This window comes from Lithobates pipiens, unplaced genomic scaffold (genome assembly GCF_037356315.1).
Source record: "Lithobates pipiens isolate NorthernLeopardFrog02 unplaced genomic scaffold, aLitPip1_a1.2 Scaffold_13, whole genome shotgun sequence".
In the NCBI taxonomy this organism is placed as follows: Eukaryota; Metazoa; Chordata; class Amphibia; order Anura; family Ranidae; genus Lithobates; species Lithobates pipiens.
In genome coordinates this window covers 178,895,344-178,914,895 of record NW_027507718.1, presented here as the reverse complement: position 1 = coordinate 178,914,895, position 19,552 = coordinate 178,895,344, and the positions used below count along the sequence as shown (strand labels likewise).

Genomic DNA, 19,552 nt, shown 5'->3' with positions numbered 1-19,552 from the left:
CTATTCCTGCCATAACCCCAACATCAACCATGGAGGAGTCAGCTGAGTTATTTGACTACAGCATCAGCCACTTGCTCCTTGATGATGCCCAGCCATTACTGGATTCAGATGTTGGTTCTGAGGTTGAGGATGACAGGAACATGAGCCTAGAGAGAGGGGAGAACACTGGTAGACAAATTGGCATTCATGTTCCCCCAGCCGCAGCGTAAAGCCAAGTGGTCTCCAGTGGTAAGGATAATGATGAAGATGGAGGAGATGGAGATGATGATGATAATGACGAGGTCACTGATGTGACTTGGGTGCCAGATAGAGCAGAGGAGGAAACTGAAGGTGAGGTGGCACAACCCCAAGGAAGCCGACGTCAAGAAAGAGTAGAGAGCATCCAGTCTATTCCATCACATTCTGCAGCTGTTATCTCCCGGCCCACTCCCAAAAGCTCAGCAGATCTGCAGCAGATTGCACTGTTGCTATCTGCAAACTGTGTCTCAGGCACATCAAACGTGGCAAAAACACTAGTCATTTGGGTACCACATGCTTAACAAGGCATTTAACATCCAACCATTCAGCCCATTTGCAAGATCACCTAAAAGCCACACAAAAGGGGCACAAATCTGTCCCTCTTCCTCCTCCTCCTTACCCACTTCAGTCTGCCCCTGCTATACCGAGTCATTACATCTCAGCAGCCTCCACTGACAGGGATGATGGTATAGCACAGGGTGTCCCAGGCCCTAGCAAAACATCTGCCAGCCGAACACCACCAGCTGTAGACTGTTGCCACCCACATGCCCAGCGCCTAAATGCAAGCTTGTCAAAGCTGTTGGCTCTCCAACTTCTGCATTTCAGCCTGGTGGATTCTGCCCCCTTCTGTGAATTTGCACAATGTGCTATACCACAATGGCAGGTTCCCAGTCGCTACTACTTTTCACGTAAGGCTGTTTAATCTCTCTACCATCACGTGGAAGGGAATGTTCTGGCATCATTGAGCAAGGCAGCAAGCCGTAAAATCCACCTTACTGCTGACATGTGGTCCAGCAAGCATGGGCAGGGATGATATATTTTGTTCACAGCACACTGGGTAACGCTGCATGCAACTCGAAAGGATGCAGGACAGGGCTTGGTGCTGCAGCTTGTTGTGCCCCCACATCTCCATACAGCTGGTGGTGATGATGCCAGACTTGTGAGCTCTACCACCCTCCTCCTCTGACACCTCCATGCCCTCCTCTGCAGAATTGTCCTATGAACCTCAGGTACCCCCTAAGCATTCAAAGGGCTATTCCATGAGTCAGGCTAAAAGGTGCCATGCAGTGCTTCAGCTGGTGTGTTTAGGGGACAGGAACCACACCAGAGCAGAGATTATTGCAGCTCTGCAGGGACAAGTCCAGAGGTGGTTCACACAGCTGGAGCCAGGAATGGTGGTGTGCGATAAAGGCTCAAACCTTCTGTCCTCCCTTAGCCCACGTACACACGGTCTGAGATTTTGCCAACCAAATCCGTCGGATTTTGTCCGTCGGATTTAGTCCGACGGATTGTGTCCGAAACTATTACATACACACGGTCGGGCCAAGTTGACGAAAAATCCGATCTTTCAGAACGTGATGACGTAATTTCGTTACGATGGGACTACGTTCAGGCTAGTAGTCAATAGCTTTGATGTAGGAATTTTATCTGAGCATGCGTGGCACTTGGTCCGATGAAAATGCTCTACACATGATCGGATTAGGTCCATCCGGCCCAGTTGGTCGGGAAATCTTTCCAACATGTTGGAAAATTGGGTCGGACGGAGATTCGGACGGAATCAGTCCGATGCATACCACACACAGTCGGATTATCTGACGACACGGTCCGATAAGACTCATTCCGACAGATTCTCCGACCGTGTGTACAAGGGCTTAGATAGGGAAAGTTGACACATGTGCCATGCCTGGCACATGTCCTCAATTTGGTGGTGCAGCGTTTTCTAAGTACATACCCAGGGTTGCAAGATGTACTAAAACAGACCGGAAGAGTCTGTAGCCATTTCAGGTGCTCTGAAATTCAGCAGGAATTACACCTACCTGTAAACCGCCTGATTTGTGACATGCCCACCAGGTGGCACTCGACTTTGGCAATGCTGCAGCGGATATACATGCAGCAGAGGGCCGTCAATGAGTAACTGTGCGATGACGGCATGACAACAGGCTCAGACCGCCTCTGCTTTTTTCCCCCCATGCCAATGGCTGATCATTAAGGATGCATGTACTGTATTGTCACCATTTGAGGAGGCCACAAGATGGTGAGCCATGACAGTGCATGCATCAGTGACACAATCCCTGTTGTGTCCCTGCTGGAGCAGAGTCTGCGTGGCATTATGAACAGGGTACTTGGAGGCAGAATTGCAGTAGCAAGAGGAGGACTTCTTTTCCTCTCAAGGCCCACTTTATCCAGGCACCATCATTCCAATGTCACAGAACACAGAGGAGGAGAGAGGGGAGAGGATTAGGAGGAGGATGCTGGCACTTTCGTAGGCTTCGAAGAAGAGGAAGGCATGCGTCAATCTGTAATCGATGGCTTACCAACCCCAGGACCCTTGAGAGTAGTACATGGCTGGGAAGAGGAAGTTCCATATGCTGTCATCCTGAGTGACCCCGAGGAGTCTGCTTCTCAAGCCTCTGCAGATTTGAGGTGCATGGGCAACCTCATGCTTCAAAGACTGCAAAAGGACCCAATAATACGTTGCATAAAGGATAAGGATACTTACTGGTTGCCAATCCTCCTTGTCCACCGTTATAAGGGGAAGGTCTCAGAACTCATCCTGTCCCCACAGAGAGTGCAGAAGATAATATCTCTTGAGGACACGTTAAAGTAGGTTACAGTGTCATGGAAAACATAGTTTTGAGTCTTCTGTTGGTCAAGAGAGGAGCGTTGGAGAAGGCGTCTGCCTAAGTGAGGCATTTCGGAATTTTTTTAGTCCTCGCCGCCCAGGGCTGTCAGCTTCTACATCCCATCGGCAGCGTCTGCATCACATGGTGGACAATTACCTTGGGGCCAAAACAGAGATGGCGAGCTTTCCAACTGACGATCCACTGACTTACTGGGTCATGAGAATAGACAACTGGCCAGAACTTGCCCAGTATGCTATTGAGTTGTTGGGCTGCCCTGACACCCAAAAAGTAATTTTTCTGCACCCGTTTGACAGGTGCATTTTATTGCAATTTCTTTCTTACAGCAAGGCCAATTCTTGCTTTCATTAAGAGTACCTCTATAGAGTTACGGTGGGAAGGTGACACCAACACCCAAAGACCAATTTTTCAGCACCTGTTTGACAGGTGCATATCATTGCAACTTTTTACAGCAAGGCCAATTCTTGCTTTCATCAAGGAGTATCTCTATGGAATTACAGCGTAAAGACGCCCCTGACATCCAAAGACCAATTTTTCTGCACCTGTTTGACAGGTGCATATTATTGCAATTTTTTTACAGCAAGGCCAGTTCTTGCTTTCATCACCCAAAGACCAATTTTTACGCACCCGTTAATTCTATCCGAAAGTCAAATTGACACCAGAATGTATCCAAAAAATCTCTAATCTTGTTCTTAGTGCGCTACATTGTGGCCTCATCATACACACTGGCTCCCCAACTGTTGCGGAGCAAAATAAAAGCAGCTTGCAGGGAATTTTTTTTATGGCTTTATAAATGCAATTATTGCTGCAGCAGATTCTAGACATGGTACAGATCTGCCACTTTACAGGTAGACTAAGGGGGCCCCTCAGGCACTATATTGGAAGGAATTTTCCATGTTTATGCTTTCACTTTAAAATATAGAAAAAAATCACTGCTCATTTAAAAATGTTTTTCACAAACTATTTTTTTATTGATACATGTCTCCCAGGGCAGGACCCGAACCCCTATAACCATTGTGTACCCAATTACTTGCATATAAGCCTTCAAAATGGGCACTTTTGATTTTTGATGTTTGGGTCCCATTGACTTTAATAGGGTCCGTTATTCAGTTCCAGACTTTCCCGGTGTTCGAAAGTTCTAGTGCAAACCAAACAGGGGTCCGTTTGGCCCATCCCGATTAACAACAGCCACATGTCTTTAAACACCACAGATGTGTTAAACAAGACTACTTTGTATGGGACATTACTAAAGCAAAACAAACATATTTCCTAATAAGACAGAGGGATGGAGTAATGTTATTTTATTTAATGAGCAAGAACAGATTGCTTCACCATGTGGATCTGTTTATTATATTACAGTATATTGAAATGAACAGCTAATGATCCACTAATTTATACTTAAGTGCTAGGAAATAACCAAATTGCATTTGATGTCATGGGGACTTCTGTTCTTTTAAAGGTGAGTATAATGTCCCACCCCACACATCTGTCATCAATATGATCTATCTATCGGAACTGAATGCAGGGACAAGAGTCTACTACAGAGAAAGAGCAGGAATAGGAAAAAAAGAACCCTAATTAAGCAGGAAGCTTTTGGAAATTATGGTAGATGGAAAATGTGTTGGAAAAACAAATGTATCATAAGAAGCAAAATGCGAAAATGTAATTACACCATATAAAGAGAAAGTCATATAAATGTTTAAAATTACAACTGAACAAAAACTAAGGTTAATAAATGACATATTAAAAAATAAATGAATGTTAACTAATTTTTTATAGGCTGCAACACTATTATAAATCAAACAAAAGTATCCTACTTAGGTATGGAAAAATTAGCAAATGCACAAAAACCTAAATGTATATCTATATCTAGCCCATAGCTAGTAAAAGCCCACATCAAAATTCATGGAAAGTCTATAAGCTGGTTACCCAACTGGGATTCCACAATACACAATATGTGGTGCAAATTGCTATGTGTGAAATACAAGCTGTACTCTGTTAGGGTCATCTATCTTGGAGGCTACACAAACCTATACTACTGCTCCAATCCTTTCATGTAAACAGACAGCACAATTCCTGGGTGTATTGTCTTATGAATCAGGTTTGCGTGATGTGGCAGACAGCCTCTGTAAAGTGGTATTGAAGTGGATTTCTTATACAGAATGGCTCTGTCTTGTATTGCTCTTTGTAAATAACAGTATATTCTGAAGGATAAGAAAAACAATGGGAGTATGGAATGGCCTGTAAATTATTACTTTCCTTAAACATATATAATATTATATTGTAGCTCTGTGTTACATGATACAGGAACACTAGCATATTGACCTGCTACCTACTCACTGACATTTTACAGCATAGTATTTATGTATAGTTGCTACCAACAGTCAAGGCTCTACCCTAATACCCCAATTTGCAGCAGGCATATTATTTATATAGATATATACAGGTAAATATATAATTCAGTAGCTGCCACATGCTTAAATATCCAAGAGAAAATGAGTCTAGGCACTCAGCAAAGCATGACGTACATATAATCCGAAAGATAGAGCGGCACCCGTGGGTCTTGAGAGGTGAGCACCCAGTGATGACGTTTTATTTTTATGTTTTGATAAGGCACAAGATCATCTTCCTCAGCCTTGTGTCTCATTCAAATGTTGAAATAAAACTTCATCAATGTCTGTTCACCTCTCAAGACCCATTATTAAAGCTCTTTCTTTTGGAGTGCATTTAAAAATTTGCTAAAAATTCACCATTATTTAATATACCCCCTTTTGCTACTTTGTTTTATAGTCCAGTCCTCTTTAAGCAGCAATTGGCCAACAAAAACTTTATATCTCTGAAAATCTTTCTATTTGCTTACTCACTGTTCCTGTACCTATAGGATAGTGCACAGTTACTAATACAGCTGTCTCTATATCAATGTAGGGCCAAGTATTTATTGAGCCATTTGGCAATGTAGATTGTAAAACATGCTTACTAATTTATACTATAATTTTCTGCATGTAAGTAACAATTAAAGCTATGAGTAGGTACACAAGTTTATAGTGAGAGCCCTCAACAGTTTCTTAAATCAAAAGAGACCATCTGGGTTGCTTGTAAAGGTCACAAATACATTAACATATACAGAAATATATATTTTTAAACCACTTGCGATCCAGTCCAATTCTGGCACTTTGCTCCAACATGTAAAAATGTACTTTTATTATATAAAGCTACTCCCAAACATTATCTATATATTTTTTTTAGCAGAGGCCATATAGAATGGTGGGTGTTGCAATTTTTTATGCCACATGGTATTTGCGCAGCTGTTTTTTCAAACATAATGTTTTTGGGAAAAAAAACACTTCCTTGAATTAACCGCTTTCTGGCCGCCTCACGCATATATACTGCGGCAGAAGGGCACATACAGGCAGGTTAATGTACCTGTACATTGCCCTTTAAGAGGTGGCTTGCAAACGCGCTGGGAGCTCCGTGACCCCGATCGTGGGTCTTGCGGACCCGATGTCTGTGCGGATATCCGCAATCGTCTCATGGTGAGGAAGAATGGGGAGATGCTAATGTAAACAAGCATCTCCCCTTTCTGCCTAGTGACACTGTCACTGATCAGCTCTCCCTGTAAGTGGGAGTGCTGATCAGTGATGTGTCACTCTCCCCCCACTCCCCCCCATAGTTAGAATCACTCCCTAGGACACACTAAACCAATACAGCGCCACCTAGTGGTTAACCCCATTCACTGCCAGTGACATTTTTACAGTGATCAATGCAATTTTTTAGCATTGATCGATGTATTAATGCCATAGTCCCAAAAATGTGTCTAAATTGTCCGATGTGTCCGCCATGTTGCAGTCATGATAAAAATTGCTGATCGCCGGCATTACTAGTAAAAAAAAAAAAAAATCAATAAAAATGCCATAAAACTATCCACTATTTTGTAGATGCTATAAATTTTGCACAAACCAATCAATAAACACTTATTGCGATTTTTTACCAAAAATATGTAGAAGAATACGTATCGGACTAAACTGAGGAAAAAAACGTTTTTTTTTTAAATATTTTGGGAGATATTTATTATAGCAAAAAGTAAAAAATAATACGTTTTTTTCAAAATTGTAGCTATTTTTTTGTTTATATCGCAAAAAATAAAAACCGCAGAGGTGATAAAATACCACCAAAAGAAAGCTCTATTTGTGGGAAAAAAAGATGTCAATTTTGTTTGGGAGCCAGGTCGCATGACCGCGCAACTGTCAGTTAAAGCAACGCAGTGCCGAATCGCAAAAAGTGCTCTGGTCAGGAAGGGGGTAAATTCTTCTGGGGCTGCAGTGGTTAAAAAAAAACACTAAAGTTAGCCCAATTTTTTCTATAATGTGACATATGATGTTACACCAAGTAAATAGATACCTAACAAGTCCCGCTTTAAAATTGCATCTGCCCGTGGAATGGCAGCAATCTACCATGCTTACAATTCTTCATAGGTGATGCTTGAAATGCCTTTACAAGGTTACCAGTTTAGAGTTGCAAAAAAGGTCTGGTGCAGGAATTATTGCTCTCACTCAGACATTCGCCACAATACCTCACATGTGTGGTGTGATCACCGTTTTCATATGTGTGCGGGAGTAACATATGTGTTCACATTCGTGCATAAGCACAGTGGGACAGGGATATTTTTAAAAAGATTTTTGTTAATAATTTACTTTCTACAATTTTTTTTTTTTTTTTTACAGTTTTTTTATGAACTTTATTGCTATCACACAGGATGACCAACATCCCTTGGGACAGCATGGGCAGGTTCTCTTTATGGAAAGATCTGGGGTCTATTAGACACAGAATGGCCTGATTGACTTCTTTACTGGCCGCTGGCGGCTAGGTAAACAAAGAGGCATAAACGTTAGTGACAAACTACTCATCGCTCCCAGTTTCTAGGGTTTCAGAGAGAGAGGAATGATGTCAGTTCCTTTCTCTCTGTTCAGGGCAGCCATCACCGCTGGCCCCATCGCTCCTGGGACCTTGATGGGACAGGAGAGCCTGGGACCCCCTTTCACTACCTGAAGAAGTGGAAGTGGTCGAGTGGCTAATTAGCCACTCGGATCACTTCTGCATGAAAGAGAATGACCGGCTAAAAATATACATATCGGAATGATGCCTGTAGGTGCAGGCATCATTCCAGTATAACCACTGAATCTGGGGGATGTCCATGGATGTCCTTCCAGTGGGAAGGGGTTAATTAGAAAGTACACAAAAATGTTTTATAGTCTACATTACCATAATTACCAGGGAGAAGGATTCCAGACAGAAGACTCTATATTCCCAACTTTTGGCCACCAAGGACATAATTAGAAACAACTATATCAGCTATAATAGTAAATCAGCCATGCAGTTGATGTACTAAAAAAGTTTAGAATATTCACTCAGTAGAGTTATGGTTCTCTAAACTTATTGACTAAGATGAAGATAAGTTCATTTAAATCATTCAGATTCACCTTATTCACTAAGCTACATTTATGTAAAGCGTAAACCTTTTTTAGGCTTGGATTAAATATGTAATTTTCAAAACCCTGTAAGATTTTTATTGCTGTCTATGTCCCCACTGGGGAAATTCCCCTTCACTATTGGTCCTTGACCCTATTGCTTCCAGTACAGAAAGTGATAAGAAACTCAACATTTTAGAGTTGCCACAGGAACAGGAGGTAGGATGAGAGAGAAACTTGTTCTGATGACATATGCCTACTCCATGCAAAACAAAAATGTATTTATTAAATTAACCCAATCATGCGCAGGGAAAAAATAAAAATCCTTTGCCCTGTGAAAAATGCCTCCACCCTTACCCAACCCAATGTTTAAAACGGCTGCATTTCACAAATATACCAACATCCTCTACCTCCAAGAAATGTTTGTCTATTGTTCATAGTGAGAAATGCAGTCAGTTTAACTGTATTTTGAATGTATCATTCTATCAATGCCTGCAATCTTTTATGACTGCATATTTTGCTGCATGAAAATGAATAGAGAAAAAAGAATTTCCAAAAGTTCCATAAGTTGAATTTGCGTAAGCAAAAGCACATTAACTGCACTGCTGCAAATAACATAAACCCCAAAAATTGTGACCCTAGTGTTAATTAAAACGCACATGGTAAAAACATTAAAGACATGATGATGCTTATTAAACTTATGAATCAACCAGTGTTTTAATTATTACCAGCTACTAAACACTTTTGGAATAAACAACATAGTTCAAGAAAGGTCAAATGTATCATTATGCATGATACATGTAGGTGCCTATTCACAACTCTGTGATATTATTGCAAAAAAAAAACGTAATGATTACCAAACCTCGGATAATTTTTTTAGATAGTGGCAGGGGTTCTTATGCCACCACTAAAACTAGTTTATTTATGTACCCATTTCTAATATTGAATCAAGATGGAATGCAAAATAATTTTTGTGATCTGGATAAAAAATTTGATATTATGATATATATATATATATATATATATATATATATATATATATATATATATATATATATATATATATATATATATATATATCCTCCCTCCACATAATAGTATAATTCCTATGTATTGAGGCCACCAGCTCACCACCCAATCCTCATCTAAACCATTATCATTCATTTTGGTGATGAACTGCATTTTGTAGCATGTTCCCACTTGTAGTAAAGTGTCTATTTATGTCTATATCTATGGAAGAATGCAATTGTAATAAACAGAATGCAGACATAAAAATATTAAGACACAATTGCCTGTTTTTTTTTTTTCACTGATATCTGCTTATGTACATACACTATGTAGTGTAAATGACAGTTCATTTCATCCATAAATATAAATAGAACCTATCATGAATACAAGAACATACAACATTCACATACATACAATTTACCAGGTTGCAGGTAGTCATCTTTCCAAACATGACCTTAGATAAAAGACCTCATTTACGTATACGTATTTGTGTGCAAAATCTTCACTATAACCACACCAAGCAGTTAAACTGCCAGGCACATACTCAACAATGATAAGAAGCAAAAATGCAGTTGTTTTTTTTGCAGTTTCTTATGATGCTACTAAGAATTTGTTGATAATTTAGCATTATATTGGTCTTTTACAATGCACCTGTCAGTGTTCTGTATTAAAGGTTTATTTTCTAAGCCTGATGGCATTCTCATCTCTTGGTTTTCACACCAGGCATGGACATGATGATATGGTGTTTTTAAACTAAGCTTCATGCTCTGGAGATACTTACTAAGAATTTAAAGCAATCTGAAAAAGTGAAATAGACTCCAGAAACCAAAGCTGGACGAGAAGCCAAGTACTTGGTTGGGCAGTTTAGTTCGTTCTCCAAACAGAGTCAAACTGCATCAAACATATATATAAAATGGATTTACATGTGTTCTATGTTTAGAAAGTCTCTAAATGCCTAGCTATCACATATAGTCATTGTTACAATCCTGCCAATGATGCCTGGATGAATGCCTTCTTGTGAGCTGATTTTGTATTTTCTAACACCCGCCACATTGTTATTTACAGAAAATCCAGCCTAGGTTACTTTATAACTTCTATGAAACTTACACAGATATTATTACATTTCCAGGTTGTCATTAGATAAGCACCGAATCCCTAACAACTCACAGTATGAACACCAAAGATGTCACCTACTACTATTTATGGTGCTGTCTTCATAAATTAACAAAGTAAGACTTCGGGATCTATTTAAAAATGTTTTCACCCACAACTCACACATTTTTTACTCGGATTACTACTGAAAAGTGTATGACTCTTCGGTGAAAATTGTATGAATATTTTTTTAAAACATTTTTAAATAGACCACTGTCACGGTTTACCCTGCAATTATTTCTAAATATGTATGTTTAATATTCAACTTGTTCTTTATATTTATTTGTAATTCATTTGAAATGAACTTTCCTGACAACCATTTTTAGAAGTGATTGGATCATCCTCTTTCAAATCTTTTCCAATTTTAGGACATTTTCTTGAGGTTTGTTACTCAAAAATACAATCAATTTTAAGTATATAAAAGAATATTTGCAATTTAAGAAGATGCTTTCATTGACCAATATAGTGAAAAAACTTCAGAATTTCTAAACATTGATACAATTATCTTTTTTACTTGCCAAATGGTATTGCTCCAAATACAAAGTCTGGAAGAACATTACTAAGATCTATTTTTAGACCTAATCTCCAAAATGTCTTGAGTGCATGACTGTTAGTAAAAAGAAATATTTAAGATTTTATAATGAAAAATGTATCTTTATCATAACTAACTTAAATGGGTTGTAAAAGTTAAAATGATAAATACAGGTGTTCCAAGCAAACTGCATTTTTGAATAGTTAATCATACTCAAAATAAATGACCTGTGGGGATATTATTCTTAAAAGAAATAATATTACTTCAATAAAATCTTTCTTGATTATCTCTCAGCTAAGTTTCTAAAATAAAAGCTGTCTTTGCACAATAATTTTTTCTACTATATACCATCAAACTTGCACAGAAAAAATGACAGAATGTAATTGGTTGCTATGGAGTACCATAAGTTCTTTCTTTCCGATGACTTGATAAATGAGACTTCTGAGGTACATCACTGAGATAAACATGCCATATGTGTTCAGAAAATGGTAGCTTGCATTGACTAAAAAAAATGTCGGTATAAAGGTGCCAAATCTAGTAATGTCAGTACGTTCAGTATGCTTATAAATTTAGGTGTTCTTTATCTTTTTATAATTATCGACCCTATATGGATTGAACAATATCAGTCCTATTATTAACCAATATGACTTCAAAATAAGTCAATAGCTTGGTTTTACATTAAGGGTAGCTAGGAACAGAGCAGCTGAAAGAAAATCATAAGGATGCCACCATATGTATTTATGTAAAAAGCAGCAAGTCACAACATATACAAGCTGGCAACAACTTGTAAAAATCTTGCTGGGACTGTGCGAGCAGATCAATGTTATGCAGATGTCATCTGACATATCAATTTTAGATTCAATAATGCAGAGAATCCTGTTTCAATTTTTTAAAAGTTATTCAGAGATCCAGTCTCTGTCAGCTTATTGCTGACAAAATGGTGCAATTGCCCCTCATCTCTTGCTTGCAAATATTTTTATTTTACAGATGCAAAAAATGTTTTTGTCCTTACCTACAGATTTAAATGCTCACCATTCTCTGGAAAACAGTCTCCATAAGGAGCACTGCTAGCAATGTAATGTATGCAGAGTGGAAGAAGCTGTGGGTGGGTCTATTTTAATAGGAAAAAAAACATATTTAGGATATGGTTCACCAAATTCTGCAATGAGTTTTTACAAGTTAAGCCTCCAAGTGCCCAACAAAATGTCAATGACCCAAAGAGACTTGTCTGAAAATGTCTATGCAGTTGATATAGTTTACTACACATGGCAAATCATCCCTTTATTGATCACGCCTGTACCTATGCAATACAAGTTGGATATTTTGCTATCTTTTTTTATACTGTGATTGTAGTTTTATGAAGTTTTAAAATTAAAATACAGTTAAACTATTCATTGAATTGGACATTGAGGGTATGATTATCTGTTAATAAACGGTACGATTAAAAAATAGCATATAATAATACATACACATACGTGTTAATATATTTCCATGATGTTCTGTAATTAATTTGCTATACTTATTTATTACGAAATAATTGCAAAGAGTAACAAAGAAAGTAGTATTAGTTGTGCTGAATGCCTATTTTTTTCATAAGTATGAAATCTTCTATTCTATTTCTCTACTCACATTGTTTAGGTAAGTATTAAAACTTTCCTTACTCACATACTTCCAAAACTGTTACAAAAGGCATGGTAACAAAAGATGTACCATAAAATGAATATTTCATCAAACTGCAATTCAGACAAAGGGGTTGATTTACCAAAACTGGAGAGTGCAAAATCTGGTGTAACTCTACATAGAAACCAATCAGCTTCCAATATTTTTTGTCAAAGCTTAATTGAACAAGCTGAAGTTAGAAGCTGATTGACTACCATGTACAGCTGCACCACATTTTGCACTGTCCAGTTTTAGTACTTTAGTACTCCAGTTTTAACTGGAACTTAACTAAGTCAGAGGTTGATAAAGACATTCCCCTAATCATATCTATTTACACCTACGTGCTCCTGATTCACTAAAGGAGTCATTTTTATGCTGGCCGAACTAACCTTTGCTTCCTTTAAATATTTAATTATGTTCAAAGTCTTTTTTTTCCCTTTATACATTTTTTCTAAACTAATTGGGTGTTTGAAAAGAGTACAAATTTGCTGGGCCAACAAAATATACTCATATAGTAAATCAGTTGCATAATATTAAAGAGCAACATTTGTATGAGAAAGCATGGCACTTATGGCTAATTATACACAGAGCAAAGATAAAGACTCATAGGGGGTTATTTACTAAAGGAAAATCCACTTTGCACTGCAAGTGCACTTGGAAGTAAAGTCGCTGTAGATCCGAGGGGGACATGCAAGGAAAATAAAAACAGCATTTTAGCTTGCACATGATTGGATGATAAAATCAGCAGAGCTTTCACTCATTTCAGATCTACCCCTCAGATTTAGAGCGACTGCACTTCCAAGTGCACTTGCAGTGCAAAGAGGATTTGCCTTCTGTAAATAACCCCCATAATGTTGTTTACTCAGTGGGAGTTTTTTTATCCGAATACTATAAACAAATAAGCATCCACATTGCATTTGTGCCATTGTAAATGTTTTATTGTCAGTTTCGCTAGCAGACATGCATACGCTAATACATTTACATGCAATACGAATATACGTTTACATGGTCAACACTAATTTTGTTCCTCATAGATGTACTGCATACTCAAAAACATGCCTAACTCTGTATAAGATGTACTTTCATTGGAAATATTAGGAACTAGTTATAGTAATTTTAAGGTTACACTTAGATGAAAATTTTACAAATCAAAATAAAATATTTCAGAGGCCTTACTGTTGGGCAAATTAGTTAGACTGTGCTTCAATGCTGCAACTTAGGCATTTCAAACAGGAAACCTAATTAGGTGAAAAAAGCAATTTCCCCTCATTCTGAGAATGGGTTTAAAGAGAAAGTAGACTAATTGGCCTAGTAAACCTTTGGTAAAGCATACTCTAAATACCAATATTGTGTACATTACATGTGCATTATATGCTCAAAGGCATCAGCACAATGATTTCGAATAGAGAATACCCTACTTAGTTGTAGGGTTTTTTTATATAAAAAGTCACAAGCCATATTTTTTTACCAGTTTACCATTCCTAGCACAATATAGATCAAGTACAGAATAACACAGATTAGTCATGAGAAATATTAATTGATTTTGCCTATTTATAACTCAGTTATGGGTAATTTGTTAGCTTATTTGTGCCATATATCTAAAAAGGTAAAACGAATCCAGGGAACTATATTTGGTAATTAGGTTTTACTCGTTTAGACACAATTTACACTGGTTTTCTTTTAAAAATGCTCCCTATATTTTATTTAATCCTGAAACTTGCATGATCCAATAATTTTCAGGTAGGGAAGCTAGAGAAGAAGCTTGATGTGGCATAATGTTTTCTGTTTGTTTTTGGCATACTTTTCATTTTTAATCTATCTTTTACCTTTAGATATAGTTTTGTTACACTGTACTTCAAGTTAAGAGCTGAAAGAACATGCATCAATATTATTCTAGTCTACAGTAGTTACACAAATTCTGCCATGTAAAGTGTTCATGTCCTTAGGATTTAGTTGAATGCACTGATCTACTTAGCATCCTGTATGTACTAAAATGTTTATTTTCAGGAGAGATAAACAGCCAGGTTAAAGGCACTTATAGATAATTACTATACATGTGTGGGAGTTTTTAGTGCTCATTTCAGTTATATGACCCTAATCCACTTAAACCTCTAATGTTTAAGCATAGTAAAGGCACTAATGCAGAAGGGCTTATGGTAATTCTTTGTGGAATGAGCGGACTGCTTTGTTACCCAGCATGCATATCTACTGGACAGTACTCATTGGGCAAGGTACCCATATGTGTCAACTTATGTCAGCTAAACTAGGAAAGAAGAATAAAAAGTCCCTGAAAAACAACATCCTACTCATTTCAGATACCAACTGTTGGCTCTGATCTAATACGATTCTCCCTAAATAAACAAACTGCTATACAGTTGTAAACACTTACATTGTCCTACAGTTTAGCACTGTGCATGTGTACTTTAGCAATGATGTCTGTTCATAATTGTACTGAATATAAGTTGATAGGCCAGAAATAAAAAAGCAACAAAAAATCTTCATTAAATATGCTTCTCTGGGGTGTTTTGTGCAAATGCACAGAACTTATATACAATGAGAGAATGACTTCATAACGACTTCATAACAATATAACTTAAACAATTAAATCTTAGTCAATGTTACAAGTATCATAAGGGTCAAAGACTAATAAAACTTCAGTAGTCAGGAATGCATTGGAAAGACTGACTCCATTGTAGAACATTATTTTACCTATAATCAATAGATGCCATATTTCTGAAGGAGTTTTACTTATTTGCCTCATCTAGCATCCAATAGACTCTAATAAATAACATACGATTGCAAATCCCATCTGGTGCCACTTTGGACCAAAAGAAAAAATATCTTTAATTTGGAAAAAGCATCCAACTTCTGTTCATAGTTTTTTTTTTTGTATTGTGAACTCTATGCAGGTTTCCTAATGATGAAACAAGGCAATTTAGAAACAGGGAGATGGTTTTAACAAGTACAAGATGTTTTTAACACGTACAATTCTATGTGACCCCAGGTCTGCTTTGTTAAACTGATTTTATTACAATTTCTTGGTCACTGAGCGGCACAGACCAGACCACTTGTTAAAGTGAAAGAAATGAGAGTAGTTCCAGCAGTCTGTACTTACAGTCAGTACAAACGTTGAGCTGAAAATTAAATTAAAATCTTTTTCAGCATTCATTGACACAGATGCTGGCCAAAATCTAAGCGCAGTCAGGCCAAATTGGTGGCTGAAATTTAAAACGTAAAATCACTGCCTACATTATTATATTTCCTTTAGTGTATAATGTTAAAGAAAACAGGGCTTTCTAACACCCTGGTAGGCCATGTCCCTCAGCAAGTAACATGTAAACATGGATTCATGCAGTAATGTAAATTGCTTGATTAAGGTTAAGTTGAAAAATTTCCTGCCAAATCTCAGATTTTCCCTTATCCCCCAAAAAAAGAATCAGCCCCGTCACAAACTGCAGTATTTTTACTCCACGATTGTTACTGAATTGCACTTGTATTATCTGCGATCACAAATGACAGAATAGTTGAATTAGTTCTCAGATGTATACTACAAATTAAGTGGTCATCAATATTACTCACAGAAACCGTGAACATTTTAAAACAGAAATGTCATTTTTAACTAACAACTTTCACTTGCCCATTATAATGTTTCAAGCAAATATATGAGCTGTTTTCTGTCTTAGCTCGACAGTGTAAGTAAGGTATGTTTAAGTTTATGGCTGCACAACACGAGAGGTATACGATGTCACAACTCTAAGTAGTGAAATCACTATTCCACAAAATGGAACTCCTGAGAACCACAACAACTATTTTAGAAAGGACTGACACTATATTTTCCTGCCCTTGCATTATTGCAAATGTAAAAATAATGTATTAATACATTAAAACTGTTTTATAAAATTCTTATAAAATAGTCTGAAACCCTTTTTCTAGACAAAAAAAGCAAATGTTCCTAACCGTGTAGCACATGCAAAAATACGTTTTGTTCACTATGATTAGTGAAGTTTATACTGAACATTTTGCCTACCATATGAATCTGTATACACACACATGCAATATGGCTGCATTGTGCTGTCTGTTCACATGTCTGTTCTGTCTGTCTGTTCACATGTACATTTAATAATTTGGTAATGACTAAGACTTATAAGCATTAAAATTATGGGCTTTCCCATAATCTGCACAAAGTATATAAGGCTTCATTGGCTTTCTCTCGTACGCTGCAGATATGCTGTGACTTTACATGTAAATTTATTTTATGTTCTGTATAGTACCAGATCCTCTGACTCTGATGTGTTAATGATAACAATATGATACCTCAGCCAAGCAGTATTGTTTCTTAAAAGGCACAACAATGTTTCCAAATTTAAACACCATTCACACAGACCACAGAGTCACCACAATAACATGCTATCAGCTCCAGACCAATACTATATTAAATATGTGATATGTATTATACCATAAAACAGTAAAAAAGAAAATCTATACTTAAGATAGCTATTTGCAGTAATTTGTGATCATCTTTGCATGTGGATTTTAGCAAAATGAAATAAAAATACCTGCCCTCCATCCTTAAAGGGGACGATTAGAGTTTGCTAAATTTTAAGTAAACATGATTCAATTGTACATATTCTGATAAAAAAACACATAATTCAATTGTACATATTCTGATAAAAAAAAAAAAAAAAAAACAAGATTCAATTGTCAAATTAGTGTTCAAATCACACTTTTGCATTTATTAATGCAAATAAGAGATAAAATCATATGCATATGCCCCACTCATACCAAGCATTCATTAAACATACTATGCCAAATTGAGTGTTTGGAAATATGAGTGATGCTCAGAGCCCCTTTATGAACCTGTTATGTGTCAAATATAAAGGATGAATGAAGAATGAATGAATGAATGAGTGAAAGCAGTGAGCAGCAGTGGGACTAAGCAGCAGATTCCTAAAAAGCCTTATTTGCTTCTCATCATCCATGTCCATGCTACTTAAAACTGTTCCCCATTTATTGTTCCAATTAATATGTTCCTGCAGGCAACAGCTTACCCCTCTTACCAAGAACCTCTAGGAAGATTACATTTTCTGCTTTCCTTCAAGCAAGTCAAATCAGGAATTCACACATAAACTTCCACATTCGTTTTTTTTTTTTTTTTTTGCAGACCTTCTTTACATCTCCTGTGCATATGCACATCAGTTGGAAAAGCTGTATTGCACCCAGATCAAATGGACTTTTTTTTTTTGTTGTTGTTGTTGCTACACGTGATCTTGCCTTTCCTAACTAAAGAGCAAATCTTACAGCTTTGTATATTTTCACTATGCTTTAAAACAATAACTTCAGCATGCATTTTAGAGGCACAGCGGAAACACTGGCAATTCTCAGGCAGAAGGATTTATGTGGACGTACCTTTTCAATTTAAAAAAAGTCTGTTCAACAACTGCATTTGCCTTCATATGTTCTAAGCTTCACTTAAACAGCTGAGAGCTGTACCACTACTGTTTATATGTAGAGTCTCGTATCCGGTGCTTTCATCTTTATCTCCATTTTATGATAGGAGGATGGCAGTTTATTAACTTATTTATTTGTAAAGTATTAATGCAATCCACTCCACTTTACTGTTAAGTTAAAACACATAAATGATTTTCAAATCCAAACAACATATATAAGCTAAAGGAAAAAAATAAATAATTCATTTTAATATTTTAAATAATTAGTAACTCATAACAGAAAATTGGATATATGATATATATATATATATATATATATATATATATATATATATCTGTCTGCAACAATTATTCAGTTTACAGCAAAGGCTAATGTTAAATGCATAGTAAGTTCAAAGCTGTCATTTTTTTTTTTTTGCTGTGGACAAAGTATCACAGCCTTTAAACTGCTGTTAAACCTGTGCATGCATTTACCTAAAAGACATACAAAGAATATTACTTACGAGTCAAGGAGTTCACAATTAACATGCATATCCATGGGAGCACTAAAGCGATCATATTTCAAGGCTTTTTGAATACACTTGAGCGCTTTAAAAAAAAAAAAAAATCCACCTTGATTCTTGTAAATTCCTGGAGATTTTTTTTTTTGCTTGTAGGTACTGCTGTTAGGAAGTAGTTTGTCTATGAGGTTTTAGTATACTATAGGTTTTTCAGCTTGTGCAATGGAAGCAACTGAAGCATATAAAAAGGAAACCGACAGCTTGTTAAGGAAAACCCTTTTGCAAGTCTGAGCAACTGAGAACTGACAAGCTAAATATGCCTGTAGTCCCATTCATTTCCCCGCCCACATTGGTTGCCAAAATTACCAAGCCCTACAGAACTGGAGAAGGGATTCTTTACTATTCCACCGCTGCCCCCTTTTTGTCATTCCCCCTGTTTTTACTTTTTACGTCTGCTGACATTTCCTGAAATTCTTTTTTTTTTCTTTACACTCATGCTTCGTAAAAAAGAAAGTCAGATGTGAGTCACGGTAAGGAATTGTCTGCGTTGTTAAATGAGGTCATTCAGAACATCACTGCTCCTGCCAAAGTCTAATGTGTGTCATCATTAGAATATTAAATTAGTTATTGTGTCAGAATGTCAGGGCAAATATTATGAGCATTTAATTTAGAGGCTAGCACTGATGGAAAAAAGAAAGTCCTTACTTGCAGAGGAAAAAGTTATATACTGACAGTGAACATGTGAGGGGATGCATCTTTATTGCCCTACAACTGCTAAGATTGTCCCATATTTTAAAACTAACCACAAATGTCACACAAAATTATTGTAGCAACCATCAAAGGACTGCTGGCGTGTACTGGGAATTTGGAGCCTCCTAGTGCTGGAGTAGTGTAACCAGAGACTAAAACG

The 19,552-nt window shown here is 37.1% G+C and overlaps 1 protein-coding gene across 6 annotated transcripts in view; it reads right to left on the bottom strand.

Moving 5' to 3' along the window:
* Window positions 1–19,010, bottom strand: part of CRLF1 (cytokine receptor like factor 1) — a 206,874-nt gene extending 187,864 nt beyond the window's left edge. Inside the window, exon 1 of one of the 6 annotated variants that reach the window (XM_077475934.1) lies at window positions 18,646–19,010. In XM_077475934.1, the coding sequence (XP_077332060.1) occupies window positions 18,646–18,700 (55 nt within the window). In that variant the 5' untranslated portion in view covers window positions 18,701–19,010. The remainder of the gene's footprint in view (window positions 1–18,645) is intronic. The other 5 variants (XM_077475930.1, XM_077475929.1, XM_077475931.1 and 2 more) reach the window with 5 other exon arrangements.
* Between the last annotated feature and the right edge of the window lie 542 nt (window positions 19,011–19,552).